The sequence below is a fragment of the Euprymna scolopes genome, chromosome 15 (genome assembly GCF_053919585.1).
Source record: "Euprymna scolopes isolate OS-2025 chromosome 15, ASM5391958v1, whole genome shotgun sequence".
Lineage (NCBI taxonomy): Eukaryota > Metazoa > Mollusca > Cephalopoda > Sepiida > Sepiolidae > Euprymna > Euprymna scolopes.
In genome coordinates this window covers 72067203-72088988 of record NC_136496.1, presented here as the reverse complement: position 1 = coordinate 72088988, position 21786 = coordinate 72067203, and the positions used below count along the sequence as shown (strand labels likewise).

General features: G+C 32.8%; 1 protein-coding gene across 3 annotated transcripts in view; it reads left to right on the top strand.

Annotated features, from left to right (window-relative positions):
- Window positions 1-21786, top strand: part of LOC145293897 (NEDD8-activating enzyme E1 catalytic subunit-like) — a 195708-nt gene that overhangs the window by 126224 nt on the left and 47698 nt on the right. For all 3 annotated transcript variants that reach the window (XM_080140674.1, XM_080140673.1, XM_080140672.1), the window contains exon 5: window positions 17654-17734. In XM_080140674.1, the coding sequence (XP_079996800.1) occupies window positions 17654-17734 (81 nt within the window). The remainder of the gene's footprint in view (window positions 1-17653; window positions 17735-21786) is intronic.

Below are 21786 nucleotides of genomic sequence, written 5' to 3'. Positions count from 1 at the left end.
TCACACAGTAATGACCTGTCAGTTAGGTCTCCTACATCCAAAATATTGTGTGACACATGAATGACTATCTAACATAAGACATGTCCAATCTGCTCATGTTTTGCATGCCCAACATCATCAAACCATAATTTATCCCAGTGAGTACTTGGAACTCCCCATGCTTGATGGTGAGAATGACAAATTTGCCATTGAACGTCATTGCGATTTTAGGCTGTATAGTATTAGAGCTTAGCCACATCACATTATTATAACAGATGCAGAGATCACAATATCTTTGTCAAGCAGTACTCACATTCATTCCAACAATAACAGTTTCTGGTATTGCAAGTGCCTACCCAACCTTGGCCAAACACTAAGAGTACATTAACCTAGATGACATCCAATCACCATTAGAAAAGATTGGATTCCAACAACTTAATGCTGAATTCTCTATATTTGGAGAGAATTTACAAGGGTATAATGGCTCATTTGGTCACTTTGAAGCTACAATTAACAGTGCTGAGGTTGATTTCTCCAATATAATGAAAACATACTTTGGAGAATTACAACTCGAATTCAAGGAGTTAGAACACATTGGTGTTTTCCTAGTCCAAAGTTTTCAAAGTAGCAGTGAAGTATTAAACCCCTTCTTCCTACTAAGCAAGCCATATGGAGGCTACATCTTAGTCACTACATTTTTCAATGTTGGTTCTTATTCGAAGCCCCAGCTGTCTGCCATACTGAACATTGATTTTACTCTACAGAAGATAAAGCAAGTGATAATGTATTATCAAAACTGATTTCACACTTTCTACTGTTCCCTTAACAAAAAGGTCAGGAAATATTGTGTTGTAAGTCCCTTTTAAAGGCATATATATCTACACCATGCATCTGATGGACATGCCAGTTTTGGGGACAGCTCTGAAGTAACTTGATGTATGAATAGTGATTGGTGACCTACTGATAAAGGAATATGTAGCAAAACTTGCCAATGATCTTTACTGTAGTGGGAACAGCATTGAGGGCCTATTTTTAGCTTGGCACAATCCTCAACACTTTGTCTCTAGACAATTTAAAATTATCAGCTAGCAAAACTATATGCCCAAAGCAAACGTCCATCCTTGAATGGATGTGGTTGGAAGGATTTTTTGTTATCTGAATCTTACAGAATTATTACACTTAACTCTTGTCAGCCTATCATTCATTGAAGCGCATAAGATTTTAAACCATGTCATTTCAACTGTTCCCAATTCCTTAACCTATTAGATGTAACCAGAGCCAGAAGAGTCACAAGGTGCAGTAAAGTGGTCTGTCCACTTACAAGAAGCCTTCATTGTTGCTCATTAGCACTTGATTTCGGCAAAGACCATTCAAATACCTTGTCCAGTTGTGGATTGTGGCTAAAATATCTGCTAAACAATATAGCATTTAGCACTCTGGTGTATGCAGATCGATAAGAGAAGCTACTGCTCTGTGGTCATGTTTCTGTGAGATTACATACCCATCAGCCCCTCTGGATACTGTATGAAGTTAAGGTATTGGCTATTGTTGGAGCAATAGCAAGATTTATGTTCAGGTCTATGAATAGCTCTGCCAGGGTTAGTTCTCAACCAGCCATAGATTGACATTATACCTGTCAACCATCTACCATTTCCAGGCTTCTATCCAACATCTTGCTGATTTTGCCGGCCATAATGCTCCTGATTACAGCCTCCTCAACATGTCAAATCTGCTTTTTCATGTGGCAGCTGAAAGAGGCGGTCATACTTAGGACTTCACTTGCTGAGATCATCAGAGATCCAAAATGAATGCTGACTTCAGACAAATAAGGGCATAATTGATGCAGAGAACCCACCCTTCAAAGCGACTTAACAACATTGGAGAGGCATCTTCAAATAGCCACATTGACTGAAGATAGCCTTGTAGTGACTTGTCAGACTAATCCCTTTGCCCACAATGGGATGTAATTGTCGCCCTACAACATACTCTCCATGCCTTATTAATGGCATTACATATTAAACAATGGTAATCCTCCAAACAGCAAATGCAACAGGTTGTGAACTGATACTTCAAAGCCTTGGAATTGGTTGAAGCTGTGAACTAGATTGTATCTACATGTCACTATTGCACATCATTGAAGTTCCCCACTAATAGTTGTGCCTCGGTTCAGTAAAGACCCCACCCCTTCATCCTGAATATGTTTGGGCTTGGGTTCATTGTCATAAGGGACAAACAACTGATTTTTGTTCTCCGGGAGTATGTTAATTGATGCATAATCAAACTCCTTATTTCTGATGAACAAAAGAAGACGTGAGATACCATTCAAAAGGCCTGCTTGCTATTCAGACCCACCAATAATCCATATGCAGTTGTAAGGACAGGCTCTGCTCCTAACTTCAAATCCCTTGAAAACAATGTGGAAACTGCTCACTCACCATATCTCAATAGAGACCCTAACAGCAATCCTGTTGCTAAGAAAATCATTAAAGACATTCAGCAAGCATTGTAGTTCTCTACAGTTTCATTATCTGTAGCTTGTTGTGCACTGAAAGGTAGTTGTATCATTTGGATTGCCCCCACGAGATTTTGTATCATCGGAGCTAGTTTATTGACTAACACATTCACTTCAATGATATGGATTTGATGAAAGAACAACATCGCAAGTGCAATGCCAACCATGTTTACAGTACATGCTCTAAGGCTTTCAACCGCTTGTGTAGAGCAAATATAGGAACAGATGTTGGCGATATTGTGTATCTGTACAGTGACCTGACAAAAACTAATATCTGTTAACATTTAAGCAAAGCAGTTGGAATAATGAGTTGGTGTCATCCAAGCAAAACAGTTGCGTCTTCATTCAGAAGTTTGCCGGCTCCTAATTAAGGGTCAACACATACAAAATCCGCAATAATGACTGCTTCAGAATCACAAATAATGCAGGTCATACCCTAGGGATTAATCCTAGATATCCAGACAGGTGATGAGGATGATAGCGACTTGGCCTTGCATACCAAGCCTGCTATCTAGGTTACCATACACATCATGACTAGCAATAATAGATTACAACTAAGCAGGCAACCAACCAACCAGCCCTGTGTTTCAATTGATTTCTGCCACATGATAAAGATAAATGTCTGTGCAAATATGTATGGATATGCTTAGCATTCCAGATTTAGGGTGAAACCAACCGCCCTGAAAGATTTTCAAACTTTTAATTCCATTATGCCTAATTCGATTAGCCTTTTTCAAGAAAGAAGAGAAGGAAAAAGCATCCTACCAGTATTAGGGCATGAGCATAATTATTGTTCAGGGGCAATAACTCTAAGTATGACAGTTATTTGCCCCTCTTGTCTGTTTAATGATTGACTCTTCCATATTGTATTTACATTTGTGTTTTGTATGCTTGGCAGTAAAGCTTTTCTTTGTATATTCAAACGACTTTGTGTGACACATCTTTATTTATTGGTGAATAGTATTCTGGAAAAGTGTTGTTACTCCTACCAAAAAGAACCAACAAAATCAAAGAACTACTATTATCAAATCACAACTTTGTAAAATATCACACGGGTCATTGTACTGCTTGTTTTGTGCCACGAAAATGGTCTTTACATAGACTTTTTCAAAGTGTGACCGGCTGTTAATGAAAGGGAATAAATTGGATCCATTGCATGTTATTTTCTAATTACTGTATTACTTGTCCAAGTATTCTTGTTCTCTTTTACTGTTTTTTAAAGTAAATGAACTGAATTTAGAATGTGTTTTGTATTGTGTTTCTATTATTTTCATGCGTTAATGATTTTCAAACTATACTGTACATCTGGTGTTGCGGTTTTCGTTTTTCAGCATCATTCTATCATTTCAAATGAATCAGATTATTTTTGTTGACCTTTATTTCTTTCTAGTTGTCTTTCTTTCTAGTTGTCTTTCTTTCTAGAAAGACATCGGGCACTTAAGGGAGTGACCACATGAAGGTTGCCAACATCCTTAAGTGAAAGTGTTTTTGTGGAATGAACTGGATTTGAACTTGTTATACACATGTTGTTACTCCATGTTAACCACTTAGCCACCATCACCTGATTGGTGCTAAGGTCCCAATTTGGGGGCTTTGGGGAGTGTGAAGTCAATTCCTTAATTGCAATTATTTCCAGGTCCATTCTGACTCCGGAATGATAGTACCTGTTGGAGCCCCATCTATTGGTTAAATAGAATCTGTTTGGTGGTATACATAGATGAGATATTTGATTGCAAGATCTCAATTTTGGAGCTTTGAGAGAGTGTGCAATTACTCTTGGGTCCATTCTGATCCAGAGTAGAACATATTTGGAGTCCATCTGTTTTGAATATAATGTTACCTGCAGTGCATATTTATTTTTTATATATTTATCTTCATCCTATTATTCCAGAAGTAGAATTTTCTCATCAGAAGTAAGAATTTTCTGCTCAGTTGGTTTTCAAATAAACTGAAAGTTAGCATTGCAATATTTTTTGCATATTAGAAGGGTATGCCTCATAAATTTTGGGGATTCTATTTATAACCATGTGTGATGAGAATGTATCAATTAGATGCTAGAACATTTTTATAAAATATACTGAATCTTTTCTAGTTGTTTTTATGATGTTTTGGCCAATTATTCCTTTGGCCTTTGTCAGGTTAACTGTGACGGGATAAAAATGTCAAATTCTCCAACTACATCCACGGCAATTATTGCCTTCAATAGTTGTCATCTTACCATGGTTTGGTCAACTAATCTTCTGTATCCACAGTGGATAGAGATGCAGATTATCTAGGATTCTAGGTGAGCATTGTCTAGAGAAAGCGGGTTCAATCCCATCCAAAGCCAGTCAAAGGATTAGTTGGCCAAACCATGAGATGACAACTATTGAAGGCAATAATTGATGAAGGCTACAGGAATAATTGGCTGAAACATTGTAAAAACAACTACAAGATGAGGATAATAGTCTAAATAATTAAATAAAATAAATTATACAAATTACTGGTCTCCAAAAATAATTCCAAATTAATTAAAAAAAAAATATACTGAATCTCATTGAATTCTTCAGTGATATCTTTGCATCTAAAAACAAGACCACTAAGCTTCTGCTGATCAATTCTTTTTCTGTGAAAATTTTTCTAACCATCTTTTTTTGCTTGAACTACATTCTTCTATTTCAAGAATGACTTTACATTCAGGACAGTTTTCATAATAATCTCCACCTGCAAGATGGCAACAGATGACTACTGTGTTCAATGTACTAACCATGAAGAAGTGTATGACAGTGATATTGAACTGCATCCGATTGTATATTTACATACATTTACCACATAGTCAAAGCAAATTTCATGAATTTGAAGATCTGAACTTGAGACATAAAATATTTAGCAAACTGAAAGTGTTCGGCATTATTATGTGACCTGAAAATGTTTGATATGATGATACTCCCGTCAATTTCAACATATGACGTTCGCCACAATTAAATTGTTTGGAAATCCATATGGATGACTTATGTATAGTGGTGAAGATTTTGTGCAGAACCAACCACGCTTTTTTGTTCAACTGCTTATCTCAGCCGGTGCAATGGCTGCAACAAGACAGCAGACAATAGATCTCGGGTTTTTCATCAACGTTTTCTTTCTTCTAGATGCATGTCTTAATGAAGACTGAGATTGATATGCCATATAAAAAAAAAAAAAAAAAAAAAAAAAAAAGAAATGCACAAATCAACATTCAAAGAAAAAAAACTTTCTGTAAAACTAACAACAAAACAAACCGAACTTAAGAACCTGTCGGATTTTTAAATTGTTAAAGAAAGACTCCAACAAATTTTAAGTTCTTAACAATGAAATAACTTAAAGGCCACATTTATAATTTATTTATAAATAGGTACAAAAAAAAAAAAACAAGCATTTGTATAAATGAAACATGTTTGCCCCGCCCCTCATTCTCTCTCTCCCTTTACTGTGAAATTACTACAAAGCGACTGTTTTACTTGAAATAAGTGCTTTTTTGACATTTCGACTGTTTTTATTTTTTTGTTTGAGTCTTTGTACATTTGGCAAAGTAGGGTGAAATCCCAGTAAGTACAAACAAATGAATTGAATGCTATTGTTAGATGAAACCAGTTACTTACGATGCACAGAGGCTAAAGATTAGCCTTAATACCAAACATCTGCATTTTGTCTTTGTAAACACATCAATGTGAACATGTCCAACCATTGTTGCTTCTAAACATGTTCTCTTTTGCCATCATATATATATATATATATATATATATATATATATATATAATACATAAAGCTGAACGTCTGTGTATGTCTGGTCACGAATAGGCTCCTATATGGTTGACTATTTTCAAAAACTAATTACATATAATGATAGAAGATGTATTGAGACACAGGAATGGGTATGTTTGATCTGGCAGAACGGTGGTTCATTAAAATTGTGGAGTCTGCGTTCGTGCTTGGTTCAAAGTATGGAAATAAAAAAAATTAAAAATTAAAAAAACGTTGACAAGCGTTTTTGATATAGATGTACATAAGAATACTTTGATAAGTATGTTTTAACTTAAATAGGGATGGTATAATAAAATTGTGTGGGTCTGTGTTCGTGCCTGGCCTCCATAGAAAAATCTTAACATGTGGTTTAAATAGAAAAAAAAAATGGGTTTGAACCTACCTTATTTTATTAAAGAAACTATCACAATGACAATAGTCCTTTTCCTTTTTACTTTTATTTTTTTTTTACACAAACGAATTACTACTTAAGGTCAAATGCAGCTTGAGGATAAGGGTTAATGACATGGATGGTTAGTTAAATGAAGAATATTCTGAAAAGATTGAAAATGATAAATAGAATGACTTAAATGTGATTATTTATGACAAGTATTTGTTGACATTGGGCTTGAAGATAATAATGTAATTGCAGGGAAGTAGACCTGTGAAATTTCATAGATGGGAAGCTATTGAAAAACTCTTTTCCTGGAAAACTCATTTGCTGTCAGGCATATGGAGAGAGAAAGAAAAATACTTCTGTTATGGTAGACAGATAAATTCTTGCTGAAAAAGTCTTCAAAGGAGAAACCAAACATTGGGCTCAGTTGACCACCTTCCATGGAAATAACTATATAAGAACTTATTGAAATAGGTGGAAATGGTTTAGGGAAGTGACAAATTATAAAGAGGAAGAGAGAGAGAGAGAGTATGAAATCCAAGGAAAGAGATGTGAGAAGGAGGATTGTGATTTAAAAAAAAAAATTTATACTTTTTTATGCATCGAAATCGCTCCAGACAAGGCATGAAGCTACTTGATGTAAGGAGCTAGAAAAGAAGAGAAAAAAAATACTACTTGAAAGGTCTAAAACCGGCTAATGATAAATGTAAGAGGAATAGATTTGGACCTAGAAAACAGCAATTCTCCCCCCTTTGTTAGAAATACCGCCTATAGAATGTGAGAACAAAACAAGGAAAGCGAAAATTATGCGGCAAATGAAAGTAAACTCAAGATACACTTTCTACTCTAAAATTTACTCTACAATCAGAAGATTAGTGAGATTAGTTAAGAAAAATCTTAAAGAGTAGGGGACAGACAACACAAAATAATATATATATATATATATATATATATATATATATATATATATATATATATATATATATATATATATATATAATTGTTTATTTCAAATCACATAATAACTCTTAATATACAATGAAACACAATGGAGAGTGTAAATATCTCCACTAACCTCCCTGTAAAAAGTTGAATATCTAATGCAGCAGCAAGTTCTGGTAACATGTTTACCAGCAAGAACAGTTGAAAATAAGTCATACACCATCCACTATGACTATGCAATCCCTACAACTACATACCTAGAAAACATAGCTATTAAATCTAACATAGTGATATGGGAAAAGGAGAAAGAAGCAACCTTGGAAGTTAGAATCCCCAATGATGCTGGGTTAAACAGAGCTGAGAAGGAAAACATAACGAAATACCATGGTATGACGTTCACACTGAGATTGAACCTTCAGCCTCCAAAAGAGTGTAACTTTAGAACTGAATTTATCAAGTACTTTATCCACTACGCCATGGGTCGGCAAGTAAAAAATATTCTGTGTAGAATCCAGAGGTCAATAGAAAGATTCCCCGAGTTTGACGGAAATATATGAAATAGTCAATCCTCATCTCAAAAATTCAGAAATTGTGATGCATATTGCGATGTAGAAAATAGCATTTGAGGCTAGGAAGTGATTCATGTTTACCTACTGGAGAATGACCTCAATGACTTTGCAAATCATTGAGACAAGACTGACAGGTTGATAATCATTTAAGATCACTCCTTCTTCCAATGAAAAATTGAAAAGGTTTGCTAAAAGGCAGACCAAGACGGGATGAAGAACTCTAACTCTGGCTGATTGGATAGTGTCAAGATTATGGCTTCTATCAGGCTTAAGCTTTGAGATTGTGATCCACACTGTCTTAGAGATTCATTAATGAGATTAAGGAAAACATTGATGCCAACATGGCAAAATTACTGGTAATTTGTTTATTTTTGCCCCTCGGTTATTATGTTCCTGATATGTGTACTTGACTCCTTACAAGGCCAGTTTTTAATCTGGGGAAAATTCAGCTCTAAAAAAAAAAAATCGCATCCATCTAAGATCTCACCTTCACCGACCTAGGACAGAAAAGTTGCTGCATCAGAACATATTCTCCACTTTGCTCCTTGCCAAGAGGCCAAGTTTCCTGTCTGTTTTTAAGGATTTAAAAGTTTCTGGTTTGTTCTTGCTTTTACTTATTTTATTTTTTTGTAACCCAACTGTTGGAGTAGTTCAATAGCAATATACATGAAAAAATTTAAATTGATTAAAATATCTTAATAATGGCATACATAGAAAGAGTTTGATCTAAGAATTTTTTTTTTATCTGACTAAAAAATAGAAGTTTTATATAATAATAAGAAAGGACTATTTTTGTCTCACACATTTGGATATTTTTCCCTTTTTAAGACCATATGCATTTCGTCACATTTTTACACTACTCTTTCAGTAAAAATGCTATATCTTAAAACATGAGATTAAGCAATGGACTTATAAATAAATGTACTTTTGTGCAAGGAATCCGAACATGACACTGAAAATCTCAAGAAATTAATGGTTTCCATAATCTGTAGTAAATGCACATAAATATGTTGCACTACCATAAAAAAAAAATTCCGTGTATTCATTAAAAAAATCAGAATTCCCCCCAAAATTTGTAATACATTTAATGTACATTAAACTGAAATCTAATACTAGTATTGTGTTAAAAATTCCAAGATTTCTTTGGTATTATTGTAGATTAACACCTACTAAATCATCCCCACCTGCCTCTCAAAAATGTGATTCCCTTTTTTTTAGGCAATTACATAGGAACATACTGACAAACTTTGCAGAAACCCCCGCCCCCCCAAAAAAAACCAAAATTAATATAAAAATTTATTGTAAAATAATCTAAAACCATTTTAACCGTTTAGAGCAGTTAACCATTTTTTTTATGGGAAATGAATTCTATTATTCGACAATTAGGCATGTTTTCAAGAGGCTCTTAGTAGGTAAATGGTGGCAGGGCTATTAGCAATTATATGTAAACATCCTGAAAACTTGGCAGAAAGAAAAAATAATTTTAGAGTGGAGGTTAGTTTTACATATAAATTTAATGTAAACTAATTCACCGTTTCTAGGCCATTCTAGCATTTTAGAACAGTTAATTTATTTTTCTAGGAGAGTTGTGCGTTTGGTTTTTTTTTTATACAGGAGGGCAGGGTCTTTTTATTATGTGTTTTAAGACGGTTTGTACGAGGGAAGAGGGCTTGCCACTTGGACTTACTGTTAGTGATAGTTATGAAAGGTTTTTATTTTGAATTGGATGCAATTCAGGATTAGGGTTAGTGGTAGTATTGAAGATTTTGGGTGGGGGGGGACTTGTTACTCAAATTTTAAGTTATTTATATGACAGATTCAAGGGAGGCACCTTTTAGGAGGTGGGGTTGTCACTTTGACCTAGATTTAGTGGTGGCATAATTTTATATAAACTTTCCAAATTGAAACATAAAAAAAGCTGCTCTAAAAGGCAAAAATGGGGAAGAAATGCAGGTTCATTATACATTGAATTTATATGCGAAAATTGTCCTTTCCTCTATTCTAAATTATTTTTGTCAGTCCCCCCTCCCCACTAAGTTTTTATTGGGGAGGGGGGGTATTTAAAAGTAATCACCTAAAAGAGTAGAATTTTTTTTTTTTAATTAGCAGCTAAAATTGAAAACCAGTATTCCCTGAAGGAAATTTTTATGAAAGAATCATAAGTCACATTAATTTAAAAAATTTTTTTTTCTTTTTTGAAAATAAATGTAATTTACAAAAGTCTTTAAACTAACAACCAAGATCAACAACTGCTGCTGGCTAGTTTATTATCAGTGAAACTAGTAAAATTGTTTACTTTAGCTGAAAACTGGTTGCAATTTTGGGAAGGAGTCCTTGTTTAAAAACGATTGTACCAAAAGAGAAATCAACACAGAATTATACTTTTAACGCACAAAAATAATAAAAACATTAGTTTACTCATTACTTGGAGTATAAAAATATTTAGAAAAAAATGTTTCAAACACATTATGTTAAAGATTTATTTTTAAGACGGCAAAAGAAAAAGCAAATGGACAAACTTATTTTATACCCTAATAATAAACGAGATGAATGTTTTTTTCTAATTGTTTTCCAAATTTTATGATGAAATTCCTCAAAAGGAAGTGCTATGAGAGGGCATTTTTTTTATGAAAAATGTTACAGCATTCCATTTTCTTTATAAAAAGGAATAGAATACTAAATTATTCTATTTAGAACATTTTCAGAACAATCTGGAATAATCAAGTAAATTCCATGCAGAAAACTATATAAGGATGCTGCATTAGCAGCCGTGTTAGTTGTTAAATTGTTAACTTACTGTTAACAACCCCATTAATGTTTCTAGGATGAAAATCCAGCCAAAAGAAACTCCTTAAAAGCCAACGCATTGTTTGAAGAAACTGGAATTTCGCTAAATACAAAGATTTCTATATATTTTCTTACTCCCCCAAAAACTATATTTTAATATTTTTTATTAGATTTACCCATACATAAAACATTCGATTTGAAGTTAGTAGTTATTATCTCCCTTTTGCCATCAGCGCTATTGACTTTATAATCACTAGAGCTATGACAACAGCATATTCTTTTCATTGTTTTGACTCTTGAGTATATATCTGTTAATATCTTATGTTTTTATATAGACTGATGTGATTTTTGGTTGATTGACTATCTTAGTGTCTCGGATATAAACTTGAGTCAAAAGAATGAAAAGAATATTCTGTTGTCACAGCCTTAATAATCACTTTCAAGACTAGTAGCACTAGCACTAAATAGTTGTATTTATGTGTAAATATTATTTGTATGTTTTATGTTAAAATAAATATTTCTTTATTATGTAACAGTGGTACCAAACTTCTAAAGACAGTGAGGGTAGAAAATCTGGTGCAAAATGGCCGTTTTATTATTTTGCTAAAAACTCTCAAAATATATCATTATTTATTAAAGCATGTGGCATTTTGAGGACTGAGGGTGTTTTGATTTTTAAAATATGACCATTTAATTACCTCGACATCTTGAACTATTCAAAACGTTTTTTTATGGTTGGTGGGCATTTCTACTCAATAGAAAGGTTCAGATAATATATTATCTGAAGTGTGAGAAAATAAATTTTTCCTCCTTTTAAATCATAACAAATATGTTAAAAAATTAAAAAAACAACAACATATATATATATATTTATTTGTTATTTTTAAAAACCCTAATCAACGGACACGCGTGTCTCGGAGCTCTACTCCTCTTCAGCGTAGCTTGACTGTTGGTAGGATTCAAACCTTGGACCTTATGTATTTCAGTCCAGCGCCCTAATCCACTCCACTATGTTGCCATAGACGATTTACTGCTTCGTTTTTATTGTTCATCTGTTTAAGTGTTTTTTGTTTTGATTTTTTTTAAACGATAGTAATGTTTATGTATCCGCCTCGGAGAACCAGTGTTTTTCTTAGAAAGTCGCCCATTTTTTATTTGGACGTATTATTTATTTATTTTAAAAACAGTATATATATATATATATATATATATATATATATATATACTAGCTGTACCCTGCCACGCGTTGCTGTGGCTCAAATTGCACAATGGAAAAAGTTCCAACATGAGAAAAAGCATGTTTCTTATAGGTTTAATTTTCCATTTTGCATGGGTACACCGTTTTTGTTGTTCCATTTTCTTAGCTGATATAGAGATTTTCCGGTGTGGTGACTCTTGAATACGTAATATATATTGTCTATGTGAAAAAACAGTCAGTGTGTAACTGTAAGGCCCACAATTGTAAAGATTGTTCTCTGTGCTTTGTTGATGGTTATTGCAAATGACAATAAAATTGGAAAGTTCAATTTCTAAAGTGTAATGATGTATCCGGTGGAATTATAGGAATGCACGGAATGAGATATATTCATCTGTGAAAGGTCCTGTTAAGATTGTTGTTTTTATGATATTGTTTAATTTTTTTTTTTACTGCAAGCTATGTGCCATTGCAAAGCTTGGATTGGTTTATATTTCACAACATGATAATTAGTACACCAAATTTCAGTTGCAATACATGCGGTGGCATCCCTGGCAAATATAGCTGTTTGATAATTAACCACTTTATCTGCTTTCACAACAGTGTCGATGGATTTGTATTTGACTACCTCACTTGGAATTTTACATTGAATAATAGCGTTAAGTTCATGAGCATCTTTGTATTGACCTGCAAGAATAGCTCATTCACTCAGTCAAATGGAATTCTTATAATTTGAATATCTGCAAAAACATTTTAAACTAACTATTCTTTTGATGAAATAAAATTACAGAAATTACAGAAGTTAAAAGTCAAAGAATTTTGCCCTTAACTCTGATCAGCTGGCACTTTTTCGTACCCAATTTCCCACAAGTGATGCAAAAGTTTTTGTGCGGATCGAACAGTCGGCAACTGGACATGCATATTTTGAGTTAAGTTTAATAGCTTCACATGGAACAAAAAAGTAGAGTATTTGAGGCAAGCATTTATTTCATCTGCTGGTGTTGATTGAAGAATAACAGGTAACATTTGTCTGAAATCTCCTGCAAGCAATATTACTGCATTCCCAAATGGTCTGACATTGCCACGCAAATCTTGCAAGGATCGACCAAGAGCCTCAAGTGATTTTTTGCGTACCATTGTGCATTCATCCTAAACAATAAGTTTGCATTTCTGCAATATTTTTCCCCATATTGGATGTTTTGGAGATGTCGAACATGATATTTTTGAAAAATTGAATGTTTTAAAGTAGAATAAATAATTCTTATACTTGGCAGCAAGGTCGCAGGTATTCCTCATGCAGCAAGGGCTAAGGCTATGTCATTTTCTTACCAAATGGCTGCCAAAATCAATTTAATTAGAAAGGTTTTACCAGTTACTTCTGGTGCTGTTCAAGGTAGCAGTAATTTCCAAATAACTTCTATTCTCACAGTCAGTTAATTATGTGACTAAAATAGGATTTATCCATGTTTTGACAATGCCTTATTCACTGTAATTAATTTAGGAGACTAAAATAGGATGAGGGATTAGAGATGGACAGATAGAGAGGAAGATATATAGATAGAAAATAGAAGGAGATAGAGAGATAAAGGGATTGATAGATAAACAGAGGGGGAGAGTTAGAAACAGAGAGGGATGAGACAGAGGAAAGGAGAGAGATAGAGGGAGTTAGAGAAAGGGGCTCAAAGAGAGATGGAGAGGATGATATAGAGAGAAATATAGATTGAGAGAGGGAAAGGGAGAGATGGATAGAGAGAGATATTAAGAGAGGAAGAGAGAGGGGGAGAGAAACAGAAGGTGAACTACACTTCACCGTTTTTTTCCTCGTTCAGTAGAGAAGAAATCTTTCGAGACTGAGGCAATTTTAATGTTTTGTTATTATCCAGAGTACCCCCTTTTTTTTGGGGGGGGGGGCTAGATTTTCATCACATTAGAAACCGACCGGTTTATCTGTACTTTCATTTAATAAATTAATAAAAGAAAAAGGGGTTGGTATACAGATTCGAAAAAGTTGTCAAAAAACAAATATATAACAAATAAATGTTATCAAAGGCAAGATAAGTTACTTTTCTGCCAAACTGGATATATGTTTTGTGTTTTTATTCAATGTAACATATTTATTCAGCTCGAAAACCATACAGTGTTTACCGATGTATTGGAACATTCAAGATGGCATCTGATGCTCTCTTTAACACGATAAGTTTGGGAAAAGGTGTTATAAATAAAAAATCGGACAAAATACTGTTAAAAACTCGCTCAATATATATTCGGCGGGTTTTTAATAGTATTTTGTATAGTTTTTTATTTATAACACCTTTTCCCAAACTTACGGTGTTAAAGAGGGTGTGAGACGCCATCTTGTATTTTTTAATACATCGGTAAACACTGTATGCTTTTCGAGCTGAATAAATATGTTACATTGAATAAAAACACAAAAAATATATCTAGTTTGGCAGAAAAGTAACTTATCTTGCCTTTGATAACATTTATTTGTTATATATTTGTTTTTTGACAACTTTTTCGAATCTGTGTACAGTAATACAAACCGAGAAAAACATATTGTAAAATTTGAATTTAACATGAAAATACTATTTTAAAAAATAGCACGATAACATAAGTGCATAAGTGCCACTTTAGGTACTCCTTGGGCGTTGAGTTCCATGGCGACCAGCATAATTATTTAATGGTCGCTCCCTTAGCCCCCCCTAGTCAAGGCTAATGCATGCGCACATAACATTTTTTTTTTATTTACTGACGTTGGCTTAGTAACTAAACGATTTATTGATAATTTCGTAACCCTTAAACGCATGCCGGAAGATTTGAATTGGTTCATTATTGTTGTAATGAAAAAAAAAAGTTTCATTCAACACAAAACCAAAAACACATATTAATGATAAATGATTTATTATTGTATTCATTGTGAAGCGAGGTGCTCGCTGGGCAAAACAACAAACAGCTCACTTAAAATTAATTTAAAAAAAAAAATAAATATTTAGAAAATTTAATTAAAAACAAATAATCAGACTTAGCTTGTTATAATAGGTGTGAATTTATTTGCCCTTGTGTATCACACTCATGTTATTTTTAGTCCGAAAATAAAGAAGAAATCCTTCCCGACTGGTCAAATGTTTTTGGCGATAAGTTGGGATGAAACGATAAATTAATTTTCTTTAGAAAATTCGTTCGGGTAAGGAGCGGCGTGAATAGACTCCACGAATTTTTTTTTGTCTTTTTCTTGGAGCTCTCCGGAAACGGTGAATGTTCAATGTCACTGCTAAAATTAGTTCCGGGGTAGACGCTACAATTGAAATTTACTAATTTTTAAATAAAAAAGTAAAAAAAACAAAGTTAATAAAAAAAAAAATTGTTGCTTATGTGCGCATAAAAAACTTTGGGTTTGTATTACTGTACACAGATTCGAAAAAGTTGTCAAAAAACAGATATATAACAAATAAATGTTATCAAAGGCAAGATAAGTTACTTTTCTGCCAAACTAGATATATTTTTTGTGTTTTTATTCAATGTAACATATTTATTCAGCTCGAAAAACATACAGTGTTTACCGATGTATTCGAAAATTCAAGATGGCGTCTCACACCCTCTTTAACACCGTAAGTATGGAAAAAGGTGTTATAAATAAAAAAACTATACAAAATACTATTAAAAACCCGCCGAATATATGTCAACCTATGTCACGGTAACATATATTGAGCGAGTTTTTAAAAGTATTTTATCCGTTTTTTTATTTATAACATCTTTTCCCACACTTACCGTGTTAAAGAGAGAATAAGACGCCATCTTGAATGTTCCAATACATCGCTAAACACTGTATGGTTTTCGAGCTGAATAAACATGTTAAATTGAATAAAAACACGAAAAATATATCCAGTTTGGTAGAAAAGTAATTATCTTGCCTTTGATAACATTTGTTATATATTTGTTTTTTGACAACTTTTTCGAATCTGTGTACAGTAATACAAACCCAAAACTTTTTTTTTTTTTTTTTTTTTTTTTTTTTTAAGCTTAGGTCCACCTTGGAATCACCCCCAACCTCCAAATCTTAAGAACAGCTTCCGGAATAAACATCACTTTTGGAGGGGGGGGGGGGCTAATAAATACCATTGGGGGGGGGGGGATATTTAAAAAAAAAAGTCGATAAAAGTCGTCATTTAAAAAGAAATTTAAAATCAAATGTTTGTAAAAGTGAGAAATTATTAATAAATGTTTAGTAACATTTTTCGGTGCTAATGCAGAGACTGATCCGTGCTATTTTTTTAAATCGTGTTTTTTTTTTTTATTCCAAAAAACTCAAAAAGCAAGCGACAAACTATTTTTTGGCCTCATATAATAAAGAAAAAATGTGTAAATTAAAAGATATGGAAGATTAACAAATGAATTATGTTTTTTTTTGTTTTTTTTTTACTTACTAAACAGAAAATGAAATCTTTCGTCAATTCGTGGCTGTGAAATTAATTGAACTGGAAGTTCAGTTTTATCAACAGAACAGATTCGCAGTAACGGTTAAAAAAATATATTTATTTTATTTAATATTTTAATTTTAATAATTCGCGAGGTAAATTTAAGAACATAAAAACATACCTCGACTCTAAAAATGGGTTGTCTTAAAATTTCAAATAAATTGGTAACATAGAAATATGGTTTTATACGTTTAGAACGAACCAAGATTTACATTTTTATATATATAGATAATTAAATTATATAAAGATTTGTGAGTTTAGATATCTATTCCCTTTCCAGTTAGCCATCCATCCACTTATTCTCTATGTCAGTGGTTCACAGCCTTTTTTACATAGTGGCACACTAAATTTTAAATTTTCGCGGCACACCCATCACAAAAAAGTGAATATTTTCCACTCATAAACGCTTTTTACAATTGATAGAAATAAAGACCACCATATAAGGAAAATGTTTATATACATGAATAAAACCTGTATTCAGTACTTGGTATAGAATAATAATGGTGAATGATAATGGCTTACCAATGTTTATTATCAAAAAATTCAAAATACCCAACAATTTAAACAAACGATTTAATACACATTTTATTTTTTATGTTTTGATATTTTAACATTAACATCATGTAAGTAATCATGTGTGAGCTAGTATTCATTAATACAAACGACACCGATTATAATGATATGAAAGCTGTTTTCCACCTAAAACAACTTGTAACTTCCACAATCATTTCGCGGCACACCAATAATGATGCTGTGGCACATTGTGCCGCAGCACAGGGGTTGGAAAGCACTGCTCTGTTGTCAAATACTGCCTCTCTATTCAAATGGACTTGTAAGCACCTGGCTTTTATATCCAACACCCTATTTTAAAGTACCGGAACCTAATTGCAGCACGTTTAAATAGTGCATGAACGTCTGATGGTTCCTGATATGATACACGCTTGCTTATGTTTGTAATGGCGATTTCATCTTCTGTTCGTTTTTTTTTCTTTTTCTTAATTTTACGTTAATTTTATGTTTTGTATGTTTTTCTTCTAGACCAAAAGATGTGGGGAAGTCCAAAGCTGAAGTGGCTGCCGAGTTTGTGAATACACGAGTACTCAACTGTAAAGTAACACCATATCCTTCTTACTGCTGCTGCCATGTGAACTTTGTGTAAAGTGCAAGCAGGTGGAGAGTGATGTGATGCATAAAAGCCCTTTGTATGTGTGTGTGTGTGTGTATATATATATATATATATATATATATATATATATATATATATATATAAGAAGGCTGTTAGTAATGTCAATGTAGAATATCAGGCTGTTAGCGACATTATGTATGAACAAAAACAAACGAATGAAAATCTTATTTACAATATAAATCTTTGTATATCTATGTATTTTTCAAAATCGTTCACATATAAAAATTAGTAAATATGGACTTGCTGTTTAATATAACTGGGATGGTAAATGTCTTTGATAACTTGGCAGCTGACCCGATTCAGTTTTTCTGTTCTGTTCCAACATTTTTTTTTTTTTTTTTTTTTTTTAACAGCACTGTTTTGGTTTATTCTGTTTTTCTTGTAAAAAATATATTCTCAAAATATAAGTCTATATTTACTGATTTTTATATGTGAATGATTTGGGCAAATAAACAGATATGCAAAGATTTATGCCTTAATAAGACCTTTGTTTTTGTTCACATGTAATGTCGCTTCAGTACCCTGGTATTCTATGTTGCTAACAGGCTTATTAGTGTTGGGGGCGATTAATCGGAAATAGGGAAGTTGGAACTCTTTGGGGTATCAAAATCAGAAATTTTTTTTGTCTATATTCTGATGCGAAAAACGATCCTTTGTCATTTTTATTTGATTTTGTTTAAAACAAATTTTTCCACTGTTGGTAGTAATAATAAAATAAATCCTTATTGATTTTGAACTACCAGTAAAACCAAAACGTATCGATTATCTCCTCCACAAGTTTATTTTTATGCTTGATAAAATATCTGCACATTTTACATGTTTTTATGGGAATCGGGGGGGGGGGGGAATAACAGCTCTATTGTAAAATATTTAGAGATTTATTGGAATTGGTAATTGTATCGGAATTGGAAAAAAATATTGGAATCATCCCATAACTATTTCTTATACACTTACATATGTGTTTATCAGCAATGTTTCAAGCAAACTACTTTTCCCATTTATTTATAGACTAGCCTGGGTGCCCGGCTTTGCCCAGGTGTTTGAAAGTGTGTTGAGCAAAAAAAAAAAAAAATAAATAAATGGTAATAGGCAGTCAAGCTTGAACCCATACCACGAAGGAGGAAAAGAACATGAAAAAAAAGTGACGTCTTTGCTGTTGCGCCCATTGCCAAACTGGAAGTGACAAAATTTTAAATTAAGTCTAGAGGGGATGACTTTCGAAAATATCGGCCAAAAATGCAGCACCTCCCTGTAGAAAAGTGCCTAGTCTAGGGTGAAGGAATTAATGTTTTTAGCCGATTTTTCGATATTTGTCGTCTGAAGAGTTGAGCGCCAAACTGATACCAATCTTGTGAAAATCCGTCACATCCGTCAAAAGTTTTAAGTAGACATACAAACATACATACATGCATTTAGACAGATGAGATTTCTATTATAGACTAGCAATTCAGCCCGGCTTTGTTCGGGCCCTATGTACTGTTTATAACTTTGTGCACATATATATTAAATAGTTTGACTCATGTCCAGGTAACCTACATCTAAAGTTTCAAGTGTTTAGACCCAAAAATTGGCGGAGGTGTTTGGTATAGTCTGCAAAGGTCAATTCTTTCAACTTTGACCTCTTGGCAGCCAAATTTTCGTCCAAAAATTGATTAAAAAGCTTGCTGCATGTCTGAATATCCTTTATGTAAGATTTCAAATGTTTAGACCCAAAATTGACTGAATAGTTTGTTAGAGACCGCAAAGGTCAAATCTCTTGAACTTTGATCCCCTTGGTAGCCAAATTTTTGGCCAAAACCAATTAAAAAACTTTCCCTATGCCTGAACACAATTTATGTAAAATTACCAATGTTTTGACAAAAAATTGGCTGAGTAATTTGGTAGAGATCGCAGAAGTCAAATTTTTTTTTTAACTTTGACCCCAATTTTGATCCCTTAACATTTATTTTGGACTCAAATCAAATTAAAAAGTTTGATCCATGTTCAAGTAACCTACATCTAAAATTTCAAATGTTTAGACCCAAAATTGGCAGAGTTTTCAAAGGTCAAATCATTGAACTTTGACCCCTTGACAATCCAATTTCTGGGTGAAAAGCAATTAAAAAGATTTTCCCAAATCTCAATACCCTTTATGTCAAATCTCGAGTCTGTAGACTGAAAATTGACAGAGGTATTTGGTAGGGAAATGTACGCACATACACACACACGCACATAGAATTTCACTTTTATAGTTATATATATATCACCTCTGAAGAATAATTATTTATAACTATATATATATATATATATATATATATATATATATGACACTAGTGTTTCATGCTTTCGTGATCATAAGTGTAGGAGGTGACAATTCCTACTGGTTAGGAGATTCAAACCCAGCCACAAAGCCACCTTTGACTCAATTTTTTTTTTTTTTTGTTTTAAGCCTTTACCTCCAGGCCACCAAACAATTGCCATGGTAATGAAGGAAATTAACAACTTATAAACACCAAATTCAGGTGTAGATAGTCTAGAGTGTTCGAAAGAGTCAGTCATGAATGTTGCATTAATGCTAGTTTACTGTTCTTTAGTTTTCTCAGACAATGCCCATCCTTAAACATTCTTAAAGGGGCTTGATATATATATATACACACACATTCACAAAGTTAGACATGTTTCTATTTTGGTATATATATAATTCACGCCTAAAATAATTAACTAATCACTATGAATTTTAGAAGACAACTGCTTGACATAAAGTAGGTAAATATGGGCTGTATATTTAGCATTATTTAAAGAGGGGAAAAGGAAGCATAAGTCTTTCATAAAAATTGATATGTATGTATATATCTTTTTTATATTTGCATGTATAGGATTCACGCCTTAACTGATCATTATACATTTTGAAACACAGCTGCTGAGCATACATGGGCTATATTTAGTTTAACTCAAAAGGCGGTAGATGTCTTTTGTGAAAATTCAGATACTTGTGATTTTTTCTGATATATTAAATGACATCAATCAATACACATTTCCCAAATTTTAGTTTGTTTAGAGTATTTTAAAGTGTTTTTAGAAGTAATGTGTGCTCCTACTTGAAAATTTAAATACATCAGATTTGCATTTGATCAATAGTCTTTAGATACCAATTAAGCATGATTCACTGAATTTCATCTTAAGACCCCTTAAGTTTAAGCCATAAGTGTTAAATGAATCAAAATCATGTAACAGATTTTGATCAAATTTTAAATAAGGATTCTAGATATAAGATTTAGTATCATTATATTTAGATTTTAAACTTTGTAAGGGGAAATAAGTGGTACAAAATTGTTCTATTTGAGAAATTAATATTGACCATCCTGTTATAGACATTCTTTATATATATATATATATATATATATATATATAAAATATTTAAATATAATTTCTTCAGATTTTTTTTTTTTTTTTTATAATGTGGTCATCATCTCAATCTTTCTTTTTGGCCAATATTAATTCTATAGTAGTTTGGTGTTTTCGCTGGAGGTTTCTAGTTGCTTCCAATTGTTCCGGGAATATCTGACCTTGAATATTCATTATACTTCCTTTTTTTTACTGCAACTTTTGCTTCTTTTGGATATACATTTCTAAGATGATTTAACATATTAGTAAAAGTTTTTGCTGATTTGCCACTCTTTGATGTGATGGTTCAACATAACTTACAGGCAGCTGTATTCCTATTTTGGGGATTGACATCAAAATACTTCCAGCAGAAACTGGTTGTCATAATGGTTGTAGGTTGTTATCAATATTTAATTTTTTTATTTATTTAAATAACTTATGTCTGATATCTAATCAGCAATTTATCTGAATAAAATATACATTGTCAAAACCATAAAAATAACAAATATATGTATTGCTAGCAAGTGTCCAAAAATGAAGAACAATAATATGACTAGTAATTGTCTGTATTTTTGAGATGAGTTGTTTTCATTGATTGAGATTGTCGGACTGACTTCCTCAT